Source organism: Drosophila gunungcola, chromosome 3R (genome assembly GCF_025200985.1).
Source record: "Drosophila gunungcola strain Sukarami chromosome 3R, Dgunungcola_SK_2, whole genome shotgun sequence".
Classification (NCBI taxonomy): Eukaryota; Metazoa; Arthropoda; class Insecta; order Diptera; family Drosophilidae; genus Drosophila; species Drosophila gunungcola.
Window position 1 is genome coordinate 3,592,060 of NC_069139.1, and position 21,508 is coordinate 3,613,567.

Consider the following 21,508-nt stretch of genomic DNA (forward strand, 5'->3'; position numbering starts at 1 on the left):
TTTTCTTGACTTTTTGGTTTTCTTTGGTATGTAAAAAATAGTTTACAATTTGTATTCGATTTCGTTTTCCATGACCTAGCCATTTTGCCATCTTTGTAAATACCATAAATAATTGTATTTAGGTTTACATTTTAGTGTATAGTGTTACAGTTACAGTTACTCTTACGATTCTTAGCTAAACATTGACTACTCTTTGTATTTTGCTTTTGCTACACGTTTTCCTTTCATATCCTTTTCTAAATATTTCGCTATTTTTTTTTTACTTTCTTATAGGTTGCCCTTAATACATTTACACGTTACACAAACACAGATACATGAATAAGGTTCCTTATGTGTTTGTATGTGTGCGTGCACGCGTATGCATGCGCCTGTGTGTGTATGTGTAGTAGCCTCTTCTATGGATATCGTTTAGGATATATAGTTTTATCTAGTCATGGGTCCTCTACATAAATATATATATCTATATTTTCTCTGGCGCGATCGATCCGTTCTGTTTTTTTTCAGTGCAGTTATCTACTCGATTTCTGGTGTGAGTGTTCTTCTTTTTTTTGGTTTGATTTGGTTTAGTTGTCGGTGCTTAACTCAGTTAGTACATTTGCTTTGATATTTCTCTAGATAATGCTGGATAAACACTCATAATCGTGAATCAACTGATATAAGCTAATGACTACTTGCTAGTTGCTAGGCCTATGCACATCGATATATCGGTGAAATGATCATCGTAATATAATCTATTGAAAAATCATCGGTTTTATGAACTGCACATCGAAGATGGGACACGTTTTCCAAATGAATTTTCAGTCAACGAAACATTTTTCTCTTAACCTTTGTCTGTTTTTTTAGGCTACACTTAAATATTAATTTTTGTTTTGTTACGCTTTTTGTTGCTATATGAAACGTAAGCCCTCTTTGAAATCATAACCACTTTCTTAATAGCACCCACTCTATTCTTACTCTGGTATATACATACCTACATACTCGTGTATATGTTTATACCTATTAAAATACGTTTAGAGTTTTTGGTTTTTCCTTGTCTGTCTTTATATTCTTTTGTTTTTCTTACTGAGGCGACTTTCCCGAACCGCAGGAAAGCAGCTCCAAAAATAGACACAAATAACACACATACATAACTTTGGTTTTCGGGTTAACCATTTCGGTTTTTCGATTGATTAGATCAACTTGGATTATGACTATTGCACTTGCTGGCCTGTGTGGTTGTTGCTGCTGTTGCACTTGCATTTCCCCCTAATCTAGGGTTGGATTTTGTTTACTACATAATGCTGCCTCTTTTTACACTTCGGGCATGCCATAAACCTGGGTTTGTTGCTGCTGCTGCTGTGGCTGTTGCTCGTTGTTTGCTACCTGCTGCTGCAGTTGCTGTTGCTGTTGCTGCTGCTGTTGCACCCAGTGCGAGGGATAGTACAGTTGGGGGATATAGTGTTGCTGCTGGTGGTGGTGCTGCTGCAGTTGGTGGTGTTGCTGCGGCTGCTGCTGTTGCGTTTGGTAGGGTGGCTCCTTCACATATTCCCCGGACGTTTGCTGCTCATGTTGCTGCTGCAGCTGGTGCTGCTGCTGTTGCTGTTGCTGCTGCTGTGTGGGATACATGGCCATCCCTCATGGCAGCTACACGAGCAGACTGGGCGCAAGCCACTCGTCCTCCGCCAGCTAAGCGATTCACAATCGTTAGGCACCGCCGTATCAAATGAAAATCCCCATGGGGAGCACTCACCTGCGGACTGACCTGGAACTGTTGCATCGGATAGGCCACCACTCCGGCCGCCTGGGGCAATGCACTGCCCACGCTCTGGGTGATCTGCGGAGCGGTGGCCGCCGCTGCACTGGCCAGCTGCGGCTGCGGCGGCACGCTCTGCCAGGTACCCGGCAGCTGGACGCCCATTCTGAAATGGAGAGAAAATACAAAAGAAACAATTAATACACCACCCGGCAAAGGGAAATCATTTCACACAGACTTAAAATATCTAAAATTTCTTGCATTTTGTTAAACAAAAGAATGGCGAATAATGTTGAATGTTAAAATCTCAAATACAGAGAATGTGTAAGGGGAAGTCTATGAGATTATGTTAATATGCAATACAAAACGATATTCTTTAAAATATTTTCTTTTTTTAATAAAATATTGCTGCACATAATAATGCCTTTAAGAATAAAAAAATTGAAAGTTTTGGAATAAAATTAACTAGTATATATTCTAACAAATGAATTAGCTATACGAAAATTATAAAAATTTAAAACTCGAATTAGTTTGTAAAACAATAAATTTATAGTATATTTAATCATTAGATGTACACATTTTAGTGGAGTTATAATAATATAATACCTTTTGTTAATAAGGTATGTCATAAAATTAAATATAAAAAAATGTTATAGAAACAAAATATTTTAGTCATTAATTTTAAGACTATAAGAATAGATTTTGGAATTGTGGCATATTGTTAATAAGATTTGTAAATAAGTTAATGTAATGGTCTTTGTTAGTAAAAAGATATCTTGGTGGGTGGGTACAATTTTAAGTAAAACAATTTGATTTAGGGTTAAATTTGGTTAGTGATCTGATTTTGCGATTCAGATCGAGTGGTAGAGCTCACCCCATATATCCCGCCTGCTGGTAGCCGGCGAATTGGCCGTAGGTGAATCCCTGCATGCCCTGCAGGAACTGGCCCGGCTGGAGGGCGCTGGCGGGGGCTGCCGCCGGATATGTGGGTGCCGGCGGGTACCAGTATCCGGCCACCTGCTGTCCGTAGGCGGCCGCTGCGGCCGCCGCTGCCGCCGAGCCGAAGGGGAATCCCTGGGCCAAGGCCCCGCCGGCAATGGCCGACATGTGGTTGGGGTCGCCACTCTCCTTGCCCCACGCACACTTCACCGGCTGCTGGTTGATCTCCGTGTTGTTGACGGCCACGATGGCGTGGGTGGCCGCCTCTTTGGTGGAGAAGCTGTATGGGTACAGTAAAAAAGGATAGGCGAAATTAAACACCAAATTGTACACTTTTTGAGTCGCAAAAGAGTCCTCTGTGGGTAAACTCCAAATATTTTGTTTAGAAAAACACGAAACTTTTTATCAAATTTGAGGGAATCTTAACCTAAATATTAAATTTTGTAGACCCATTCCTAATATATATTAAATATAAATCTCAAAATTTGGTGCGCAATTCCTAATATTTTTTAGCAAAACAAATGAAAATTTATATATGTTATCAATAATTATAATTTCTTTCAATCAAAAATGAGCATATGTGAAAATAAAGCAAAACTTTTCTTAATAAAAGAAAACTTAAAATAGTTTTACATACTTTGGTTAAAAAAATAGTAACTTATGGTAATAATTTACCATTATTTTGTAATTAAAATACCATTTAAAGTGTACAAAAAATCTAACAGGAATATTTTTATTGCAATTTCCTTTTTTTTGTTTTTTTTTTGGGCGGTAAGTAGATTGGCCTGGTTTAATTTCCGCTTAACCCGCTGCGGCAACAAAGCGCAAAAGTGGTACAAGCGTCTGTGGAATTGTTTCGTTGTTGCTGGATTGGTTATAATGATGCAGCAACTCTGCCACAGCAGTTGCTGCACTTGTAGTCCCCGAGCTCATTATGTTACAAAATGCCAAACAATGCCTTCGCTTCGCCACGGCCCCCTTTCACTCACTTTCTCCCTGGCTTTCTTTTTTCTTTATCCCTTCGCCCTTTTTTTTAGCATCACGTTTGCAACACACAAATGAGTTTTGGAGCATTGCACAAAAGGCGCCCATGGACATGGCCAGCAACTGCAATGCGTTAGTTGCACGCCCCTCGCTTTTATCACACTTCATGGCTGCACTTAAAATATATTTGAAGAGTATTTTGCATAACGTAAATGTTAAACTACAAATAATAATTGGCAAGTTCAAGTGAAATTAATATTTTATTAATATACATGTGTCCTGGTATAGACATCAATTAAAGACAGTTGCTATTGCCGACTGGCTTGAAAGTATTCTTAACTGGTCAAATAAAAATACATGTTTCTACAGCATTTAAAAAATATTTTGGAGAAAGTTAAAATCTTTAAGTCAATAAAATCTTTAAATATTAATGGCTCAGTTACTTGAACTTATTTTTTACAGTACAAATTTAAAGAACAATTTTTTTAGCATATTGAAATTTAAAAAAAATCATATTAATGTTAAAGGTAAGAATAAATCAAAAACTATTTTCGCTGATCAATTTTATAATAATAAAATAAAAGATTTTTGAATTCCTAATTTCAATAAAACACATAACAATTTTTTTAAGTGCATCAATCCTATTCGTATCTCCCCTTTTGGTTTCAATGGGGTGAACTCAGACCGTCGTGGGCCAACGGCTGCCATTAAAACCCTATCAGCATTCGTGACGGCAGCTGCGATCTCCACCGCCAACACCAGTAGCACCACTGGCACCACTGCACCTCCACCAGCATCGCCGACTCCTTAGTAGGGTTTTTGCTCGCTGGTAGCTTTTTTTTTCGGTTTTTGCCCTTTGCCGTACCATCGTGCCATCGTTGTCGCTGTTATTGCGGTTCATTGTTCTGTTTGTTACTTCAAATTTGCCTCTCGTTGTTGTAGCTCTTGTTTTTGTTGTCTAGTGTAAATGTGTTGTTGATTTATTAACGGCGGGCGGTTTCGGATGGGGGCCCTCACACATTGATATGGAGGGTGTGCACTGGGCGACAACGACAATGGGAATAGTGCGATGACGCTGACACCGACGACCGCAGCACACGCACAGTCACAGTCATACTCACACTCACACTCACACTCACACTCACACACAGGAGACAAATCAAAATGGCGGGCAACAAAGGGTTAATGTAGCACACTTTTGAGGGCAGAAAGAAAAAGGGGAAAAAGCTAGCAGAGGTAGACTGTTCATTGATTGCTCTATTATTAGATCGATTGGTGGATCGTTATTTCGTTTCTTAACTAATGGAACGTACTTAGATAAATTTTACGGACTACATATATATTTTTATGAGAATTGTAATATAATTAGACAAAGGGCATCGTTAAGTTAAAACTAAATACCTCATACAAATTGCTTACATTTTGCAGAATAATTTTAGTAAATTCAGCAAGGGCATAAGCCATAAATGATAAGTTACCTTTCAAATACTCATACGTCTAACATAAAAAGCGGTACGGATAAGTAATTAATTATTTAAAAATTACTCATACGCACAGTGGTCTTACACAAATGTTATATTTACCAACAGCTTGTGTTGACTTGGCTTTTAAGCTGCTTTATTTCCCCAATTTGTGTGCACATACTTCCTGCCAGTCCACTTACCGCACAAATGCATATCCTTTGTCCTTAAAGACCCGTATTTCCTGTATTGTGCCGTATGGCGAAAAGGTCTTCTGCAGTATCTCCTCGTTGAGGAAGCCGGAGAGGGCTCCGTTGATGCCGCCACAGTAGACAGTGCAATTGGTGGGGCTGCTCTGATTGTAGACCTCGTCAAAGGTCAGCGGCTTGGCGTTCACTGCAACGAGTAGATATGATGACAATGAGATGCGGGATGCAGCGATGGATTGTGATGTTCGATGGAGGGGGCGAAATACTCACTGTCTGCCTTGGTTGCCGGCGGCTTTCGTGTGGCCCAATTTGTGCGTATCGAGCGCGAGCCCAGCCATTGGCCGTTCATTGCGGTGATGGCGGTTTCCGCCTCCTGCAACGAACCAAATTAAATGGGGAGCGCAATTAGCTAAAAGCCCATCCCATTTACGCGGGTTTGTCTAGCCGCTTAAGCCGCTTACAGCGGCTGCTAAGACTTTGCCTGCTTTTTCAGCGAGGCCAACCCAAAATGTATAAACAAACAGCTAGGAAAGTGTTGAGAAAAAAACAACAAAAGTAGCAGAGCACTTGGAAAAAAATTGAAAAATCGTTGAATTATGGCAGTAAAAAGTCAAGTGATTTAAAATTTCATTTTTTATTTCTTTAAAGCATATTCAAAAAACTAATAATTTGTATGATAATGTCTCTTAGATTTATTTGTTTTGATAATTTTGATTTTCGTTGTTTTAATATTTTTAAAGTTAATATTTAAGACACGGAACACAAATTGCTTTAAACAGTTAACGTAACAACTTTTACGTTTCTAATAAAAATTTATTATTTATTTTTTTTTAAGAAAAAAACTTGAAATTTTTTAATTGTTCATACTTTTAAATATTTTTTTAAGTGCTAAGTAAAATGTTTTAAACAGCGAAAGTATATATTTTTACGTTTCCCAATTAAATTCTTGTTTATACCATTCTTTTTTAGGAAACGTCTTGAAATATTTCGAATGATTGTAGTTTAATAAATGTATTAAATTCTTTTAAACTATTTAAGCAGTCTTAAAATTTACTATTATATGATTTCTTTAAGTGCCTTGGCAGCTACGAAAAAATATAAAAAACAAGGGAAAACAATCGCGATGGCTGGAAAGTTGCTCCTTGTGGTTAGCAGGCGACATTGTTGCTGCTGCTCTTTGATTTCCTCGGCTGTGTGTTTTCAAAGTTAAGTAAAGTATGGCAAAGAAGGTGGAAAGTGGGTGGTGGCACTGCACGTAGCATTTACAAGGCCATGCACAAATTATAATTTCAATTTCGCATAAAAGGTAATTCGTGCGTATCAAACGTGATTCATGCCGAAATGATTGCAACTGCCAGAAGGTCTTGCATGCAGTCAGCTTTCTTTGTGAGTGTGTGTGCGTGTGTATCTTAGAGGGGTGTGTGTTTGAGTATGTGTGTGCTTGGTGGGCGTTTCATAGCAATTTACTTGCGGCACACCAAAAGACCGAGACAGCTAAAGCAATGCAATGCAATAATGGCATTTGCGGCGCTGCAGACGCTGCAGCTGCTCATTGCACGTCCTTTAAATGGCGGCACAGTCGAATCCGCATCCACATCCACATCCGCATCCGGAAACGACTGAAAAGGCTGGCAGCAACTGTAACTAGGCACCTACAACAGCCCACCCATCCACCTTGGCATCCCCTCGTCTTTCATTTTCGTTTTTCCTGTTTTTTCCTTTAATTTTCCTACTCTTTGTGGCGGCTACGTGCAACGCTCGAAATCAGCGTTGACGTGCACCGGCTGAAAAACGCCGTTTTCAAAACGAAAGTAGATCCGAACTTTCGAAAGGGGAAAACTTTCTAGGGGTTTCAAGAGCAGATCTCATTCGAGGGAATTTGTAATTGCTAACCGCTATTAAAGTTTATCCACATTTGCAACATGTTCCGTTACTAAGTATCGAATTTACTGATAAAGCTTATGTGCTTTAAAGGAAAAACAAACGAATATGTTCCAAGGTCAAGTCTAATTCCAGATAAAATAGCATTATGTAAATGTTAAGTTGAATATCCCAGGCTATAAACATAAAACATAAAATTTAAATAAAACTTATGAGTCGTTATTCAATATTTACAAATTAAAATTGAAATATAATTAAAAGCGACTGATTGACACAGATACAACATGTATATATATAATAATTAAACCTTGAAAATGATTTTAAAATTAGCAGAATGAGTTGTTAAGTGATTAAATATTCCTAGGAACTGAGCTTTAAAATTTGTGTATTAAATATTTGCAACAGATATGAGCTCAATTTTCCAGTTAAATCAAGAATTTATTCCCGTTAGCGAAGTTCAATGGAAGTGACTTATAGTTCAAAACGCGGATTTCCTCAACTGTAAATAACGACATCCCATGAATTCTCATAACTCGACTATTTTCTGATAACTTCTTGTTAAGAAAATTATCATTAAACGGAATTTCGTAATAAAATTCGTCGAATGTAAAATGGCATTTAAAAGGGGCTAAAATTCCTCTAGCATAAATTGCTGTGTATTGGTTTTCTTGGACCTTTAATTTAACCACTTGAGCAAAAGTCAACAATTGAGTGCCTGCCCCGTCAGCGATAAACCACGCAACTGTCGCCCAACTTTGTCCGTAATTTAATGTCTACATATGTGTGTGTGTCTGAGTGTGAGGGTGTGTTCGGTGTGTGTACTGTGTGTGTTTGCAGGATGTGTGTGCAAGTGTGCGTTTGTTCCCGGGCAACGTCGCTCAGTTTGCGTGCGTGCGCATTTTTATGCATTGCCAGTTGCATTTTTCATATTTGCATAAACTATAAATTTTACATTTTTTAAGCGATACGCATCGTTGATTACATATACACTCACGTTCCCCCTTACAGCAGCAACAACAACAATGGCAACCACAACAAGAACAAGTCCAGCAAACAACAACACCGCTGCCATGCCTCTTCGTCCTGCGATTTACCACCGGGCATGAAAAGTTATTTAAATATTTCACCATTTACCTCACGGCAGATTAAAGCCTGGAATTTTTGCCTTCGCTACGGGAAACATCATCCAGGACTTATCAAAAGGACAGACACTTCAAGTGCAGTTGCAATTGCTGCCCCGCCTTCTTTGCCAATTTCAATTGCAATCGCATGTGTCAATGAAAATTGTCTTAACAAACGTACGGTTCTGGCCATGATTGGGCGAGGGTTAGAGGAAGGCGATTGAGACGGAGATTGTTAGTGCAACTTTCACCATGGCTAATGCAATGGCCAAGTCCAGACACACACGAACTTTTGTCCCTCCTGCAACGGACATTTTCGGTTGAGTTTTTTCAGTTTTCTACCAGCTTTGACAAGTCTTTGAAGTTAGGAAACTTTATCAATCATTTTGGTGGTAAATTGCTTAGAAAACAGGAAGTGGAGTCTTGTTAAAAGTAAACGAAAACTAACAGATTAATGTGGCCAAAAAAGTAAAATAAATTTGTAGTTTGGGAGTACAAAAAATGGCATTAAAAATGTTACAATAAGACAAAATGTTAGCTTTTCGATATAGTTGTAAGGAAAATCATTACAAGGAAAAGCATTTTATTATTACACCACGAGATCTCCATTTAACCTCGTACGAGTATAAGAATACTTTTCTCCAAGTCTCAACTATTTACCATTTTAGTATTTCAGCAACTTTCATTTAAAAGGCGCAAAATTCGTAAATTTCCTGTTCACAGTCAATCCATTTCAATTCGGAAATCTCCAAGCACCCCTAATGAGTTGATTATAACACAATTTTGGGGCTCAAGAGTCTCTCGAGTAATTTGGCCATTCATCTTGCTCAAGTGGAAGCTCGACAACCGCAATATGGCACCCACTACGACTTGTCAAACTATTTATGAAAGTCCTGGGCCAAAACTCAAGCCCAAATCGAAACCAAAACTGTTTTTGGCAAGAACGTCGAAGCTAATTGCAAATCTACGGCATTGGGTCAAGTTGTAGACAGACGACAATGGAAACTGCTTAGGCTTTGGGTTTTTGGCCCATTTTCGCATCATTGGCAGTTGGAGCGACACATTTTCTTTGTGTGCGGTGCGGTGCGGTGCGGCTTTGGCTGTTGCTTTGTTCTGCCTGAGCGAAATTAATTAATGGTGAATGGCAAATTTGCAGCGAATAGGGGGAAAACTTGAATCGTTTTTCCGGTCTGTCGCTGTGACAACCATCACGGCTTGCACAGAAAGAAAATACCATAATTGTGTCTTAAAGAAAGCTTAATTATTAGTTTTCAGATCGATTTTTATGCTTTTTTATTAAAAAGCTTTAGTTTCTTAGTCATCGTTTTTTTTTTTTGTATCGCTCTGGTTCCACTTTCTGTACCAGTTCACAAATTAATTCCCCTTTGATGAAAAGTTCAGGCCTGTGTCGAAGTTTTTCCTTGTCGCTGGAAAATTTCCTAAATGACAACTTCCGCTTTCGGGATAAGTTAATTAATTTTCATGGACATGGCTGGTGGACAAAAACTTTTCCTCCGCTCGCGACTCTCAAAATTTAAGAACATTTTTCGTTGCGTACAGATTCAATTTGCAGCGAAACTTGTGTAAAGTCAACTGAGACCGAAACCTTTTGTAAATATTGATTACTTGATAAGGCGCAGAAGCCTTTAATGCTGCGGACCATGGCTAACAACGGAAATGAGGCGGGGCTTATCAAAGTTTTTTGGGAGGGGACGGAACGCAACGCAACGAAACCAAAAAGGCGAAATACCTTCATTAGGCGAATGAAGAAAAGCAAAAGTAAGTTGAAGAATTTTTAAGTGGTTTAAAAGGGTTTTGTCATACTTTTCATGTGGATCTCGCCGGGATCGAGCCCTTTATCTTATGGCCACAAAATGGGGGCTGACGCTGGTTGCGGCTGACGTTTTGTGTGTACTAGTATACATAGTAAAACAACCGTAAGCCGAGAGAGCAAGACATTTTCAATGTTTATTAAAACAATAAGGAAATGGTTTGTGCCAAGAACGGAAAAGGCCGGTCGGAAAAGGAAAAACTGTAGCGAAGGAAGGTGAAAAAAGGCCAACAAAAAGAGGATAATCCCGCCTGCACATAGACACCACGACACATGGACGCATTCAGGGAAAATAAAAAGGTTCTGGCTCTGGCTTTTCTTTCGGTGACCGTTTTGTCTTAAAAAGGTAGCAGACGCCCAGTATTTAGTGCTCAGTTTTTTTTTTTTTTTGGTTTGGGCTAAAAGGTTTTGCCATCCCAACTCCTAAGCCGGTTTAGCTTTGTTCTCTGGTCAGATTCATTAACGTGGCTATTTAGATAAGCGTGAAAGAAGTAACAAAAAGCAACCCCAAGTTGAATATTAAAGCTGGTCAGATAAAACTCCCCCTAAGAAGGCAGTTCCGATGATGATTTTTTGATATTTGTAAGACAACTCAAGTGGCAAATCGTTTGCTCAGTGGAAATGCTCTTCCATTTGCCGACTTCTCCAACGATGATGATGATGATGATGATGATGCCTTGGCATAATGATGATGATGTGGTCATCGAATGGAGCAGATAAGGCCCAGTCATCTTTCGAATCTGTCTGGCCCAGTCAACAGTAAAAACTGTTTTCATTCCGCTTAGGCCCAAAACGCTTTTCGATTTTTGACCACACACACTGGAGTTTGGGTTTTTGTGCAAGTTGTTGACCAAAAAATCAGTATTTCACGCTAGAACGCATTTTTGTCAAGGAATAATTCCATGGGATTTATTTATGTATGTATGTCAGTTCTGTACGTTGTTTCCTATTCGGCCAAAACGCCCCTCTATTTTCCCATTTTTTATAGCTACTGCCTTCGAGCTTATGCGTGTGTAGGCAGTTTGTAGTCCGTTGTGTCCCTACATCGCCCTCAAATCACTAGTTCCTGAATTATTATGGAAAGCATAAAATGAATGTCCAGGCCATTTATATTTATAACCGAGTTTTGTACGCTTCAGCAGATTTATTGCCTGGCTTGAAATTAAATAAATTGAAAAGCACTAAGGCTGAGTGGGGAAGCAACTTTAAAGAGCAGATAGGTTTGCAGAGAAATAAATTAAGAAAATTATAAAATGGCCAAGAAATCTGTTTGATCAATTATCTGTGATTTTTGCATATGTTTTGTCACAAATCAGGGTCAATTATGTTTTGACTGATTTATTTTTGAGTTTGAAATGGTAAAACCAAGATAAAATCAAGCTTTAAGATTTTTGTCCAGTTAAAATTAAAAGTTCTTGAATGGTTGATTTTTGGACTATAAAACCTTACAAATACTTTTGTTTACTTCAAATTACCCTTTTTGAGTTTGAGTCAATTAAGTTTCGATTGTTTTTTTTTTGGTTTTTAAATAGTTCTGCCTTTTAAGAGAGTCACTTTTAGCTTTAACATTGGATATTAAATAAAGTCCCTGAAACAACAATAAATTGCTAAAAAGTTTTTAATGGGTTTAATGTGTTTCTGTTTATGAAAAAAACCTTAAATATGTTTCTTTAAATGACCCTAATAGAGTTGGGCCATTGTATTTAAAATTCTTGGTAATTTCCAAAATTAAAACATCTTTGATTGATTTATTTTAGTTTTAAAATTTTTCTGCCTTAGCGTTGGGTATAAAATATTGTGTTACAGAAAACAATAATATGTTTAACAGCTTTTAATGGGCTTATGTTTTTGAAATAAGACTTAAAACTATTTTGAGGCAATTGTTTTCAACTAAAAAAATATCTAAATATTCGTCCAATATTAATTAGCATCGAAAAGTTGAATCAATCTTCTAGCTGCTGATGATATTTTCCATTTTGGCGCTGCCAAGACGCCACGTATCGCAAATTAAGGGTAATATATGCGGAATGCCTTTTAATTTAAGTGCACATGCACATGACAAGGCAGCCAGCAGGAGCAACACGCAGCGGAATCATAAAAGAAACATCACAACTGGCATTCAAATGGGTGGTTTGGGTGGTTGGGTGTTTGGGTGGTGCAAGGTTAACCACAGGCATTCTGTGCGCGACAACAATAAGAACAAATGATAATAATGCAACAATGAACTGCACAAGGAGATGATGAAAAGAATGAGGGGGCGTGGCCGGGAAGTCGACATTATATCTTGTTCGCTGCACACATTGTCAATTCGTTTGCCTTCTCGTCCTGCACAATTTTTTTTTCATTCCATCCTCCCCTCTGTGTTATGGCAACTATTAAATAAATTTAAGTGCATTATACAACGAAAAATCTGTCGTGAAAAAGGCTAAGGGAAGACAGGGGGGAGTAATGCGATTAAATGCATCTCAGGCCCTGAGCTTTCTTTTGTCTCCGTAACGTTGGCAAATCAGTTTTGTGTCAAAAAGAAAAGCCACTCAAGATGCAGCAGGCGGTGGTTTTTCCTTTTTACTGAATTTCCTGATCTTCTTTATTTTCCCGTGTGAGTATGCAATAATATGTTAATACGCCTCGGCTGTGTGACAATAACAGAAGCCGTCGACAATGACGACAGACATTAGCATTTCGGTTGGGGCTTAAGCAGCAGGAAGTACTCTTACATAGAAAGAAAAATCTCTTACGTTTTTAAAAGATATTACAATTTGTTTTCAACGTTTTACATATAATTTTTATTATAAGATAAACTTCTGCTTACTTAATAATAATAACAATTTTTTTTTCCAACATTGGTGCGAATTGAACAAATAAATATATTGAAATATTTAATTTATGTTTTTTTACAAAACCTTAATATTGGAGAAAATAACAAATAAGACCCTCAAAGCCCTCTGGAGATTAAACACGTATATAAATAGAACAAATAAACCTTAAAATATAACTCCACTGATGTTGATATATGATTTTTCTGAATGTGTTCTTCGCCTGGCATCGACATGTTTATTGCGTTTAATGTTTGCGTACATTTTTTCGTACTTGCCGGCGTTGTTGTTGTGATTTATGATGCTAATGACACGCAGACAGGCATCGTCTTCCCGACATCCCATGCAAAAATGCTCAGCTTGCCTTGATGGTTATTAAATTATGGCAATTTGTATGCGTCGCAAAGGAGAGCGGAAAAAAAATATAAAATCAAAAATGGGAGCCAGCCAGAGGAGACGTTCTGGTAGTGGTGTTTATTTAAAACATGTTGCCAAACAATTTGCGTTAAATAATTCTCGAGATGCTTGAGTGGATCTGGCATTTTGGCATTGGCTTTATGCTTTATTCTATATACTTTATGCAAACGCAAAAGCAAAAGCCCTGGCGATTGGCAAAATTTCATACGCCGGCAAACGGAAGTGCTGAATGAAAGAAAACTGTTTCTTCCTTTTCCGCTTGCAGTTGCCACTGCACACATGAGTATTCAGTGAGTTTGAGTGTGAGTGCAGCAAGCCATTCGAAAAATAACTTTTCAATTTCCGCAAAACCACAGAAAATATCAACTTTGCACAAAAATTTAATAAAACTTTTCGCATAAATAAAATTTGCATTAAATCAGCTGCAAGCGACGCCGGATCGGGGACAAGAGGGGGCGTGGCGGCTTAGGGCGTACCGGCTCTGTGTACAAAACGCATGTCGAGAAACTTAATTTGAAATATTTGAGTTTGCTATTTGGACTGTGTGTGTGTGCGCATTTGTGTGTTTGCACTTCTTCCTCTTTTCGTTTGCATCGAAACTAATCGAGAAAGTTCGAAAATTGGCATCCCATTCTCCACTTGCAGCACAAAAAGTTAACTAGTTAGCTGGGGAAAAGCATTAAGTATACGCCGCATTGGTCATAATTCCAACTAAAACAAGTCAGTTGCCAAAAGCTTCGCAGCTGAAACTTCGGCTTTGGCTTAAATATACATATATAGAGATGACAGCTAGGCGGAACGTGAAAGGGGGCGTGGCAGCAGGCAAGTGTCAGAGATTATGTTGTATTTGTACACGACACATTTCCACGCTAATCCGCGCTCATCTCTCTTCGATGTCAAACAAATCATTGGCTTGCCTGCCAAATTAGTGGGCCATGTCTGGCGCACACTTCACGGCATTAGAATTTAAATTTAATAATTAATATTGAGCATTTTCCGCTTAATTGACCAGCAGCACCTTTGGCTTTTACGCCTTCTTCGGCATCTGATTTGGCTTTTCCCAAAAGTATAAATCAGTATATAACCGTGTGTGACTGTGAGACTTTGGGTTCTAAGCCTAAAGCTTGCGCATTTTTTCTGCTTGGCTGACTGACACGTAATTCGGTTGGCTTAACTCTGCCGTCTTTGATGATTTAAGCCCTGTTTATGCCTGGAAATTTATGAATTTCTCTAACCAGTCAAGGCGTTTTATTAGGATTGGTTATAAAAAAATATAAAATACTTTCCTATTAAAAGTATACATAACTGGCTGATTAACAAACATGTTATTTACATCAAGAACACGTTCTAAAGCTAATTTTTAATAGCTGTCATTCTTAAACCCTTGTCCTTAAACAGAGAAGCTCTTCTTGAAATGGCTTTACCACAAGGACCTCCCATAAACCATAACTAAAAGTTCCAGTCTCCCGGTTTCTATGGCTCTGTGTCGAATTTCCTACCTATTAAACACATAAAATTCAATCACAACACACACACACACTGGAGTATGGAGTCCTGCCAGCAGTTGTTTGGACCCTTATCAGTTGCGGTTTAAACATATTGAATATGATGTGTAAATGTTTACAGTGGCCCCAGGGTGGATTTCTTGGGTATTTTTTCCAGCCTCGGGAACCCGTGAGATTCGCTGCATCTGTGGCCATAAAAAAACATTACAGATTCGTGAGCCGCACACGCTTTTGATATACGAGTGTGTCCATGAGGAAGAGAATAAAATCAAATACTCGCCCCTTGGCAGTTAAGCGAGGTAAGAGGAAAAGCAGAATGCATTAAATCTTAAAAATGTGTGCGCTTCGTTTGGCTTTTCCTTGGCTTATGTATATCTTAAGGAAATGATGGGTAAATATGTGAGTGTGTCTGTTTGAGTGTGGGGTTTGGGAAAAGGATGGCAAAGCCACAGGTGTCTTTTGATATGTTAGGTTTCTGGAACGTCAGCTAAAGTTTTCACTTGTTTTAATTAAGATTTCATTTGACAACTTCCCCAAAAACCAAAACGATATGAGCAGGTGCTTTGTCTGTGTGCTTACTTAGAAAATTAAACTTGTGTAGCGACTAATGCGAGTTTGATTGAAACATTTCTAATTGGCTGCGAAGGAAGCCTTTGATGTTGCAAATCTGCTGGCATAGCTTACCGATTTCTTGACAAAGCTGACAAAGCCATAGCCCTTTGATTTCAACGTCTGCGGGTCACGCACAACTCTGCAGTCTCTGCAAAAGAGGAAGAAAATGAAAATAAAGTTAATTTGAAGTTCAAAACTTTAACTGCAAGGAGAAACAATTAAAATGTAGCTTTATGTTATTTATTAAGGTAATTTAGAGATATCTGCTTAATGATTATTCACTTTTGAACCGAAAGCAATGGGTATAAAGTCCAAAAAAGGGCTCTTCACGAGGCCAAGTAAAAGTCAAGAGGCAAAGTTGATGTCGACATTGGAAATCCAATGAAATTACGGGTGAGAAAATATGAAGCGTTGCGCAGGAAAAGCCGAAACCATTGCCGAGAAAGGGATTTCGTAATGGAAGTGCAGAGATATATCGAGTGCAGGCCACCGCCTTCGAGGGTGTATCGGTGGGCGTGGCAAAAGCGGATTTGCCAAGCGATTCCAAAGCGGTGCCCATATCCCCGCCAAGCCACCAAACCACGTGTCGTGCCATGTCGTGGACACTGCTCGAGAATCGGGCGTCAGCATTCGGCTTAAATATGTTAGCCCGTCCAATCTAAGCCACGAAGAAATATCTAGACCTACTTCCCTCCCCTCCTTTCCTTTGGTTCGCCCCCACATATGTCTGTGTGCGAGTGTGCGGGCCAACCGCAACAGCAACAACAAGCTGGCGGAGCAACTAGGCAACCAGTTTAGGCCACAGCGAAAAAAATTGAGTTCACTCATTTGACAAAATATTCTTTTCAAAGTAATAATGTAACAACAAAATTTTTTAGTCGTGAAATAAAATGTTCTTTCGAAGTAGTTTCTTCTTTAAATAACTCGTCAAATTAAAATAGAATTAAATATTTTATTGCATATGTAGCTGGAGAAAAAAATGAAGTCAAAATTCAAAAATAAGATTACAATGTGTAAGTTGTTTATTTTCTCTACTAATTACTTTTCCTGGAAAATAAGAATTCAACAACGTATTATTTTTTGAGCTCCCAATTTTTGGTCAGTCTATTTAATTAATGCAGCATACGTTCTGTTATCTATTTTTTTTTTTTGAATTATTGTAAAATAAAATAAAAGGTTCAATTATTTTAAGATAATAATTAAATTTCGTGGAAAATAAAAATTCAAGAACTTTTAATTCCTTGAACCCTTCTCTTTGGTCAGCTTTTTGAATTAATGCAGTTGTGTATCCTTATAAAAAATGATTAGGTTAAAAGTAATTTTTATTTAGTTTTCATGTCGTGGAAAATAGGAATTTAATAACTAAATTTTTTGAAAGCATCCCGTTTTGGCCAACCTTTTGAATAAATCAATTTCATGTTCAGATTACCAATAATAGACAAAAAAATTCCAATTAAACTCAATCAATTAAATGCTTATTTTGTTAGTGCAATAAAAAAAGGAAATTTAATGAATATTTTTGTTAACTTCCCTCTTCTGAAAACTGTAGGCCAAAAAGGAAACACTCGCTGGAGGTGGTACTTCATTTTCTTTGTGTGTGTCTATTTTTTCAAAGTGCAGTCGGAGCCAGGAAGGCAAAACCCGCATGTCGACCACGGCATTTAAAAAAGGCCAACTTGATTGTAAATCACGATAAAAGTCAATTTTTAATATGAGTTTTAGTTTAGCCCCGTGTTCCCCTCTTTTCCCTTTTCCCATCACCCAACCCCCCACCATTGTTAAGTGGCCGGCGAAAAAAAAGAAACGTATTTTAATGGCCTTTAGCGCTTTGGCTCGGTTGGCGCTTCAAGGCTGCAAATTTATAGCTGGGCTGGCCAGAAGCGAAATTGCAATGCGATTGCCAGCGAGATATTCAGTCGATGCACACATAAATATCGAACAAAAAACATATTTAATTAAAGTTTAATATTTATTAGCTACCAGAGGAATTCGGCTGCAATTGCTCGGGGCCGAGGTTCGTCTGGCTTGGTCAGGCGAAAGGTTTTCTGGCTGGCACGCAAACAAACACACAAACACGGCATGCCCAGCAAACAACAAACGGGAGAACAAACATTGAGAGTGTACATAAATACACTTTTGTTAAATAACGTGGTGAAAAGGTGGCTATAGAAAAAAAAGTGTCAGCGAAAGCTGAATATCTATTGTATTTAAGTTAGTTTACTTATCAATGAGATGTAAATATATGGGTGGTTTTAACATTTAAGTCCGTTCTAAATCTAAAATCTAAAAAATTAAACTAAATTTTGATATTTTAAAGCCTGAATTTAACGTAACAAAATATATAGCCTAAAAATTATATTGTGGATTATATAAATATATAACTGATGTCAAGTTAGAAATATTTACGCATTTAAAAAACTGTAAAATTTTGGCCTGTGCATAAGTACACACATCACGTCTGCCTGTCAGCGGGACTGAATGCCATCGGGAAGGATTGTGCTAACAAATTAAAGGCCAGGACAGTGTGTGTGCACTCCCTTTGAGACCGCCTGCCCACCATCTCCCCAGGGTATATCATATTTCACAATCGATAAACATCACAGTTCATATTTTCATAACGTTTTTGTTTGAATATTTTAACATGCAGACACAACACACAGCAAAGCTCTGGAGGAGGTGTACAATTTCCTGCTTGCATGTAAATACGAGTTCGAAAATGTCTGCAAGTGCTCTTCGCCTCGCCTCGAATCTCCGGGGCTGCAATAATATATTTGAACATTTAACAGAAAACAAACACAACCTTTGTGCCTCAAGCCAAGAGATTTCCGTGGAGGAGCATCGATGGCCCTCGAACTGCGTTGCCACACAGTTGTTATCATGCACGAAAAGCTTGCAAAATTTGCAGGCGACGGCAGCACCCAAAGGGGGGCGGAACATATCGGGCTTGGGGGCGTGGCAGCAGTTGTGCCCAATGTTTGTCCAAAGAATTGAGCGACGAAGTCGATGTGGAAAGTGTGAGGCGCTCGGGAGATGCAAGAGACAACCACAAAACTTTGGTATGCAAAACTGCATTTCATATACTCTTTCACTATAATTTTATGAGATTTTGTATGATAAAAATATAGTTAATCAAGAAAAACGTAATATATTTTTGATAAAGGTTTTGTTGTTTTTTAAAAATTTGTACATAGGTATTTGATATATAAATAAAGTAGGTTAACATTTGATAATGTTAAATAAATTGGTTTACTTATTATTATTATTTTAAAATACTAGAAGATTAATATATAAATAGATTGTTGTTGGGAAGTATTTCTCTTGTATACTTTCCAAAAAAAAGCGTACCAAAAAGACAAATGGAAAATTTGAAAAACTCTCAAGGAAAGGATAAATGCATAAGTACAATCCGTATGCACATGCATGCATAAAAGCCATCTCCTCCTTCTGATATTACTCCCTTTACCCTCGACTCAGGCCAATCAATATATTTTTTACAAATATTGGCAAAAGTTTTGCTTCTGGCTTAAGCTATGTGCCTGATACTCGAAAATAAATTTAACCAGAAGAAAAAGAAAATATTTTGCCATCTTAAGTGCATAAAACTATAAACGTTAAACAAAATATTTCGCATAGACGCACATGCACGCGCACACGAACTCATACAAATGTGGTTATTTATAGTGCATATTTTTTGGCTTTATTCCCAAAGCCTTTGGCCCGAAACTCGAGTAGCTCTTGGCCCGATCTATGTGTTTTTTGGCTTTCGGGTTTTCGTTTTGGTTTTTGGCTTTTCGGAAAGGGAGGAATGTTTGCGGTGCGCGCTGAGCGCATTAGTTGTGCAGTCCCCGCTATTTTGGCCTCTGCAATTGGTTTATGCCAACAATGCCAACAAAGCAGCTCCCGATTCAGCCCCAGCCATGTGTTGGAAATTCTTTTGTATTTAAATTAAAATTGCATACATGATTTATAGACGCTTCGAAGTTGGCCTGGCGAAATAAACTTATGCATGGGATTTCTGTGCACCACGATAGTCAAAATGGGAAATGTAAGCCGAAGCCATTGATAACTGCAAGAGATATGGCTCTTGAGTTTGAGTGGGCTTTTTCCAGGCCAAGCATATATTTGAGTTTGATCTGGAAATGTGGGGAATACCTCATCCGAAACTTATCCTTGCGTGTTGCCAACAATATGGCCATTACTTTCCCTTTATCGCCGATTCAAATATAGACATAAGGAATGCTAGAATGGCCAAGAAATCGACCAGTAACATATTTATTGGGGCGTAACTTGCCTACGCAACTTAACCAGCAATTTGCAATTTCCTGGCCACTTTAAGAACGATATCTGCACCCCATCGGCACACTTGGCAGACATATAATTTACAAATCGGGGCGGCGGATTGGAATGTGGGTGGCAGGACATGCTAAACACATCAACACAGCAATGGCAAACACAAATTACTCAGCAGTGCAAACAAATGAAAAGCGATAACATCGCGTATAGCCACATGGGAGAGTGTAGAATATAGAATGGATAATATATATAAGCTGAAGCCAAGTCAAAATCCCTGGCACTAAATCAATGAATTTCGGTTGTCCTTAAATTTCCTTTTGGCCAAGTTTGCTATGCCAGCTCATCGCATCGCATCGCATCTCAAACAGCATTGGGTTGGCATCATCATCATCGACATCGACATTGCCATCGACATCGACATCGCCATTGAGTTGCGTGTTTGAAATATTGAAATATTTTTGTTGGCCATGTTTACATTTCGGGGGCTATTGACTGCGCACAGTTTTTTATTCCACATTTTTACATTTTTTTCGCATCCCAGTTTTGAATTTCCACAGCGAATTTTTCACCAACCATTTTTATTCGATTTGTGTTTGTCTCGTGCTTGCATTTTATTGGCTTCCTCTGCGCCGATAACCCTGATGGCTGATGATGATGATTTCCATTTCCTTGTTCGATTTGTGGTGGGGGCGTGGCTGAGTTACTTCGCTGCCCGTTCAAATACCGAATACAGTTGTAAATTCAAATGAAATGCAAGCCAGCGCATTGTTTGAGCTTCGGAAAATGGGGTGGGAAATTGGGGCCGGCTTTTTGGTTAGCCAAATATTTAAAGTGGATTTCTTGGAGCATTTTATGAGCTTTTCACTGCGGCTGCCTTCTTTTATTTGATTTGATTTTCCGGCCAGTGGCATCTGCCGTCCCCGAGAATTAAGTAATAAATTTGAGTTCTACGAAATATGTATGCGGTTTCGGCAACCGAAATCCAAACGGCAGACCGTGCTGAATTTGCTGTGAATTACAAATTCGTAAACGTCGCATCTTTGATGCCGCATGCACTCTGCAAAATGGCCAAAATGGCACCGAAAAAAAAAGAAAGCACAGATAGACAAACGGAAAAAGCGGAGAAAATCCGCACTCATCACGTCCTTGTCCTTGTTCTTGTCCCCGTGCCCAGACATCGTTACATTTATTTACACCAACCAACATGCAAAACTCGCATTGAGACAATTTCATGCTCATCTGCATAAAATCAATTCCTTTTTGGAGACAATTTGAAGATTGGAATACAAATTTCGAATTATCAACATGGGACCCGACGTCCGGGAGTCGTGGCAAAATGGCCAAACCGGCAGCGATCGCAATCAGCATTGAGACCAAACACCCAACTGCTCCTATTTCCCACTACTCCTCTATCCGGCACTGAGAAAAAATTGTTAACTCAATTTTACTTTTTTTTTTACTTTTTCAAAGTAAAATTGTTCAAAAATGTATAAATCTTATTTAGTAGATAAAAATATTTATTATTTTATAGCTGCAAAACATTCTTGAAATGTATTACATTTTGTAGGCACAACTTTGATTAAATTTCATATAATTAAGCAATTATATGGGCTTATCAAAAGTAATATTTTCTAATATCTTTTTCAGTTATTAAGTCGTAAAGCTAATTTATTGCCTTCATGTTAGGGAAATATTATTTGTGAGTTAT

General features: G+C 38.3%; 1 protein-coding gene across 14 annotated transcripts in view; it reads right to left on the reverse strand.

Annotated features, from left to right (window-relative positions):
- Positions 1-1,483: 1,483 nt before the first annotated feature.
- The window catches only part of LOC128262711 (cytotoxic granule associated RNA binding protein TIA1), a 100,901-nt gene continuing 80,876 nt past the window's right edge, over positions 1,484-21,508 (reverse strand). For all 14 annotated transcript variants that reach the window (XM_052997211.1, XM_052997267.1, XM_052997158.1 and 11 more), the window contains 6 exons: positions 15,580-15,655; positions 5,595-5,697; positions 5,319-5,511; positions 2,607-2,951; positions 1,730-1,898; positions 1,484-1,665 (listed from right to left, as the gene is read on the reverse strand). In XM_052997211.1, the coding sequence (XP_052853171.1) occupies positions 1,624-1,665; positions 1,730-1,898; positions 2,607-2,951; positions 5,319-5,511; positions 5,595-5,697; positions 15,580-15,655 (928 nt within the window). In that variant the 3' untranslated portion in view covers positions 1,484-1,623. The remainder of the gene's footprint in view (positions 1,666-1,729; positions 1,899-2,606; positions 2,952-5,318; positions 5,512-5,594; positions 5,698-15,579; positions 15,656-21,508) is intronic.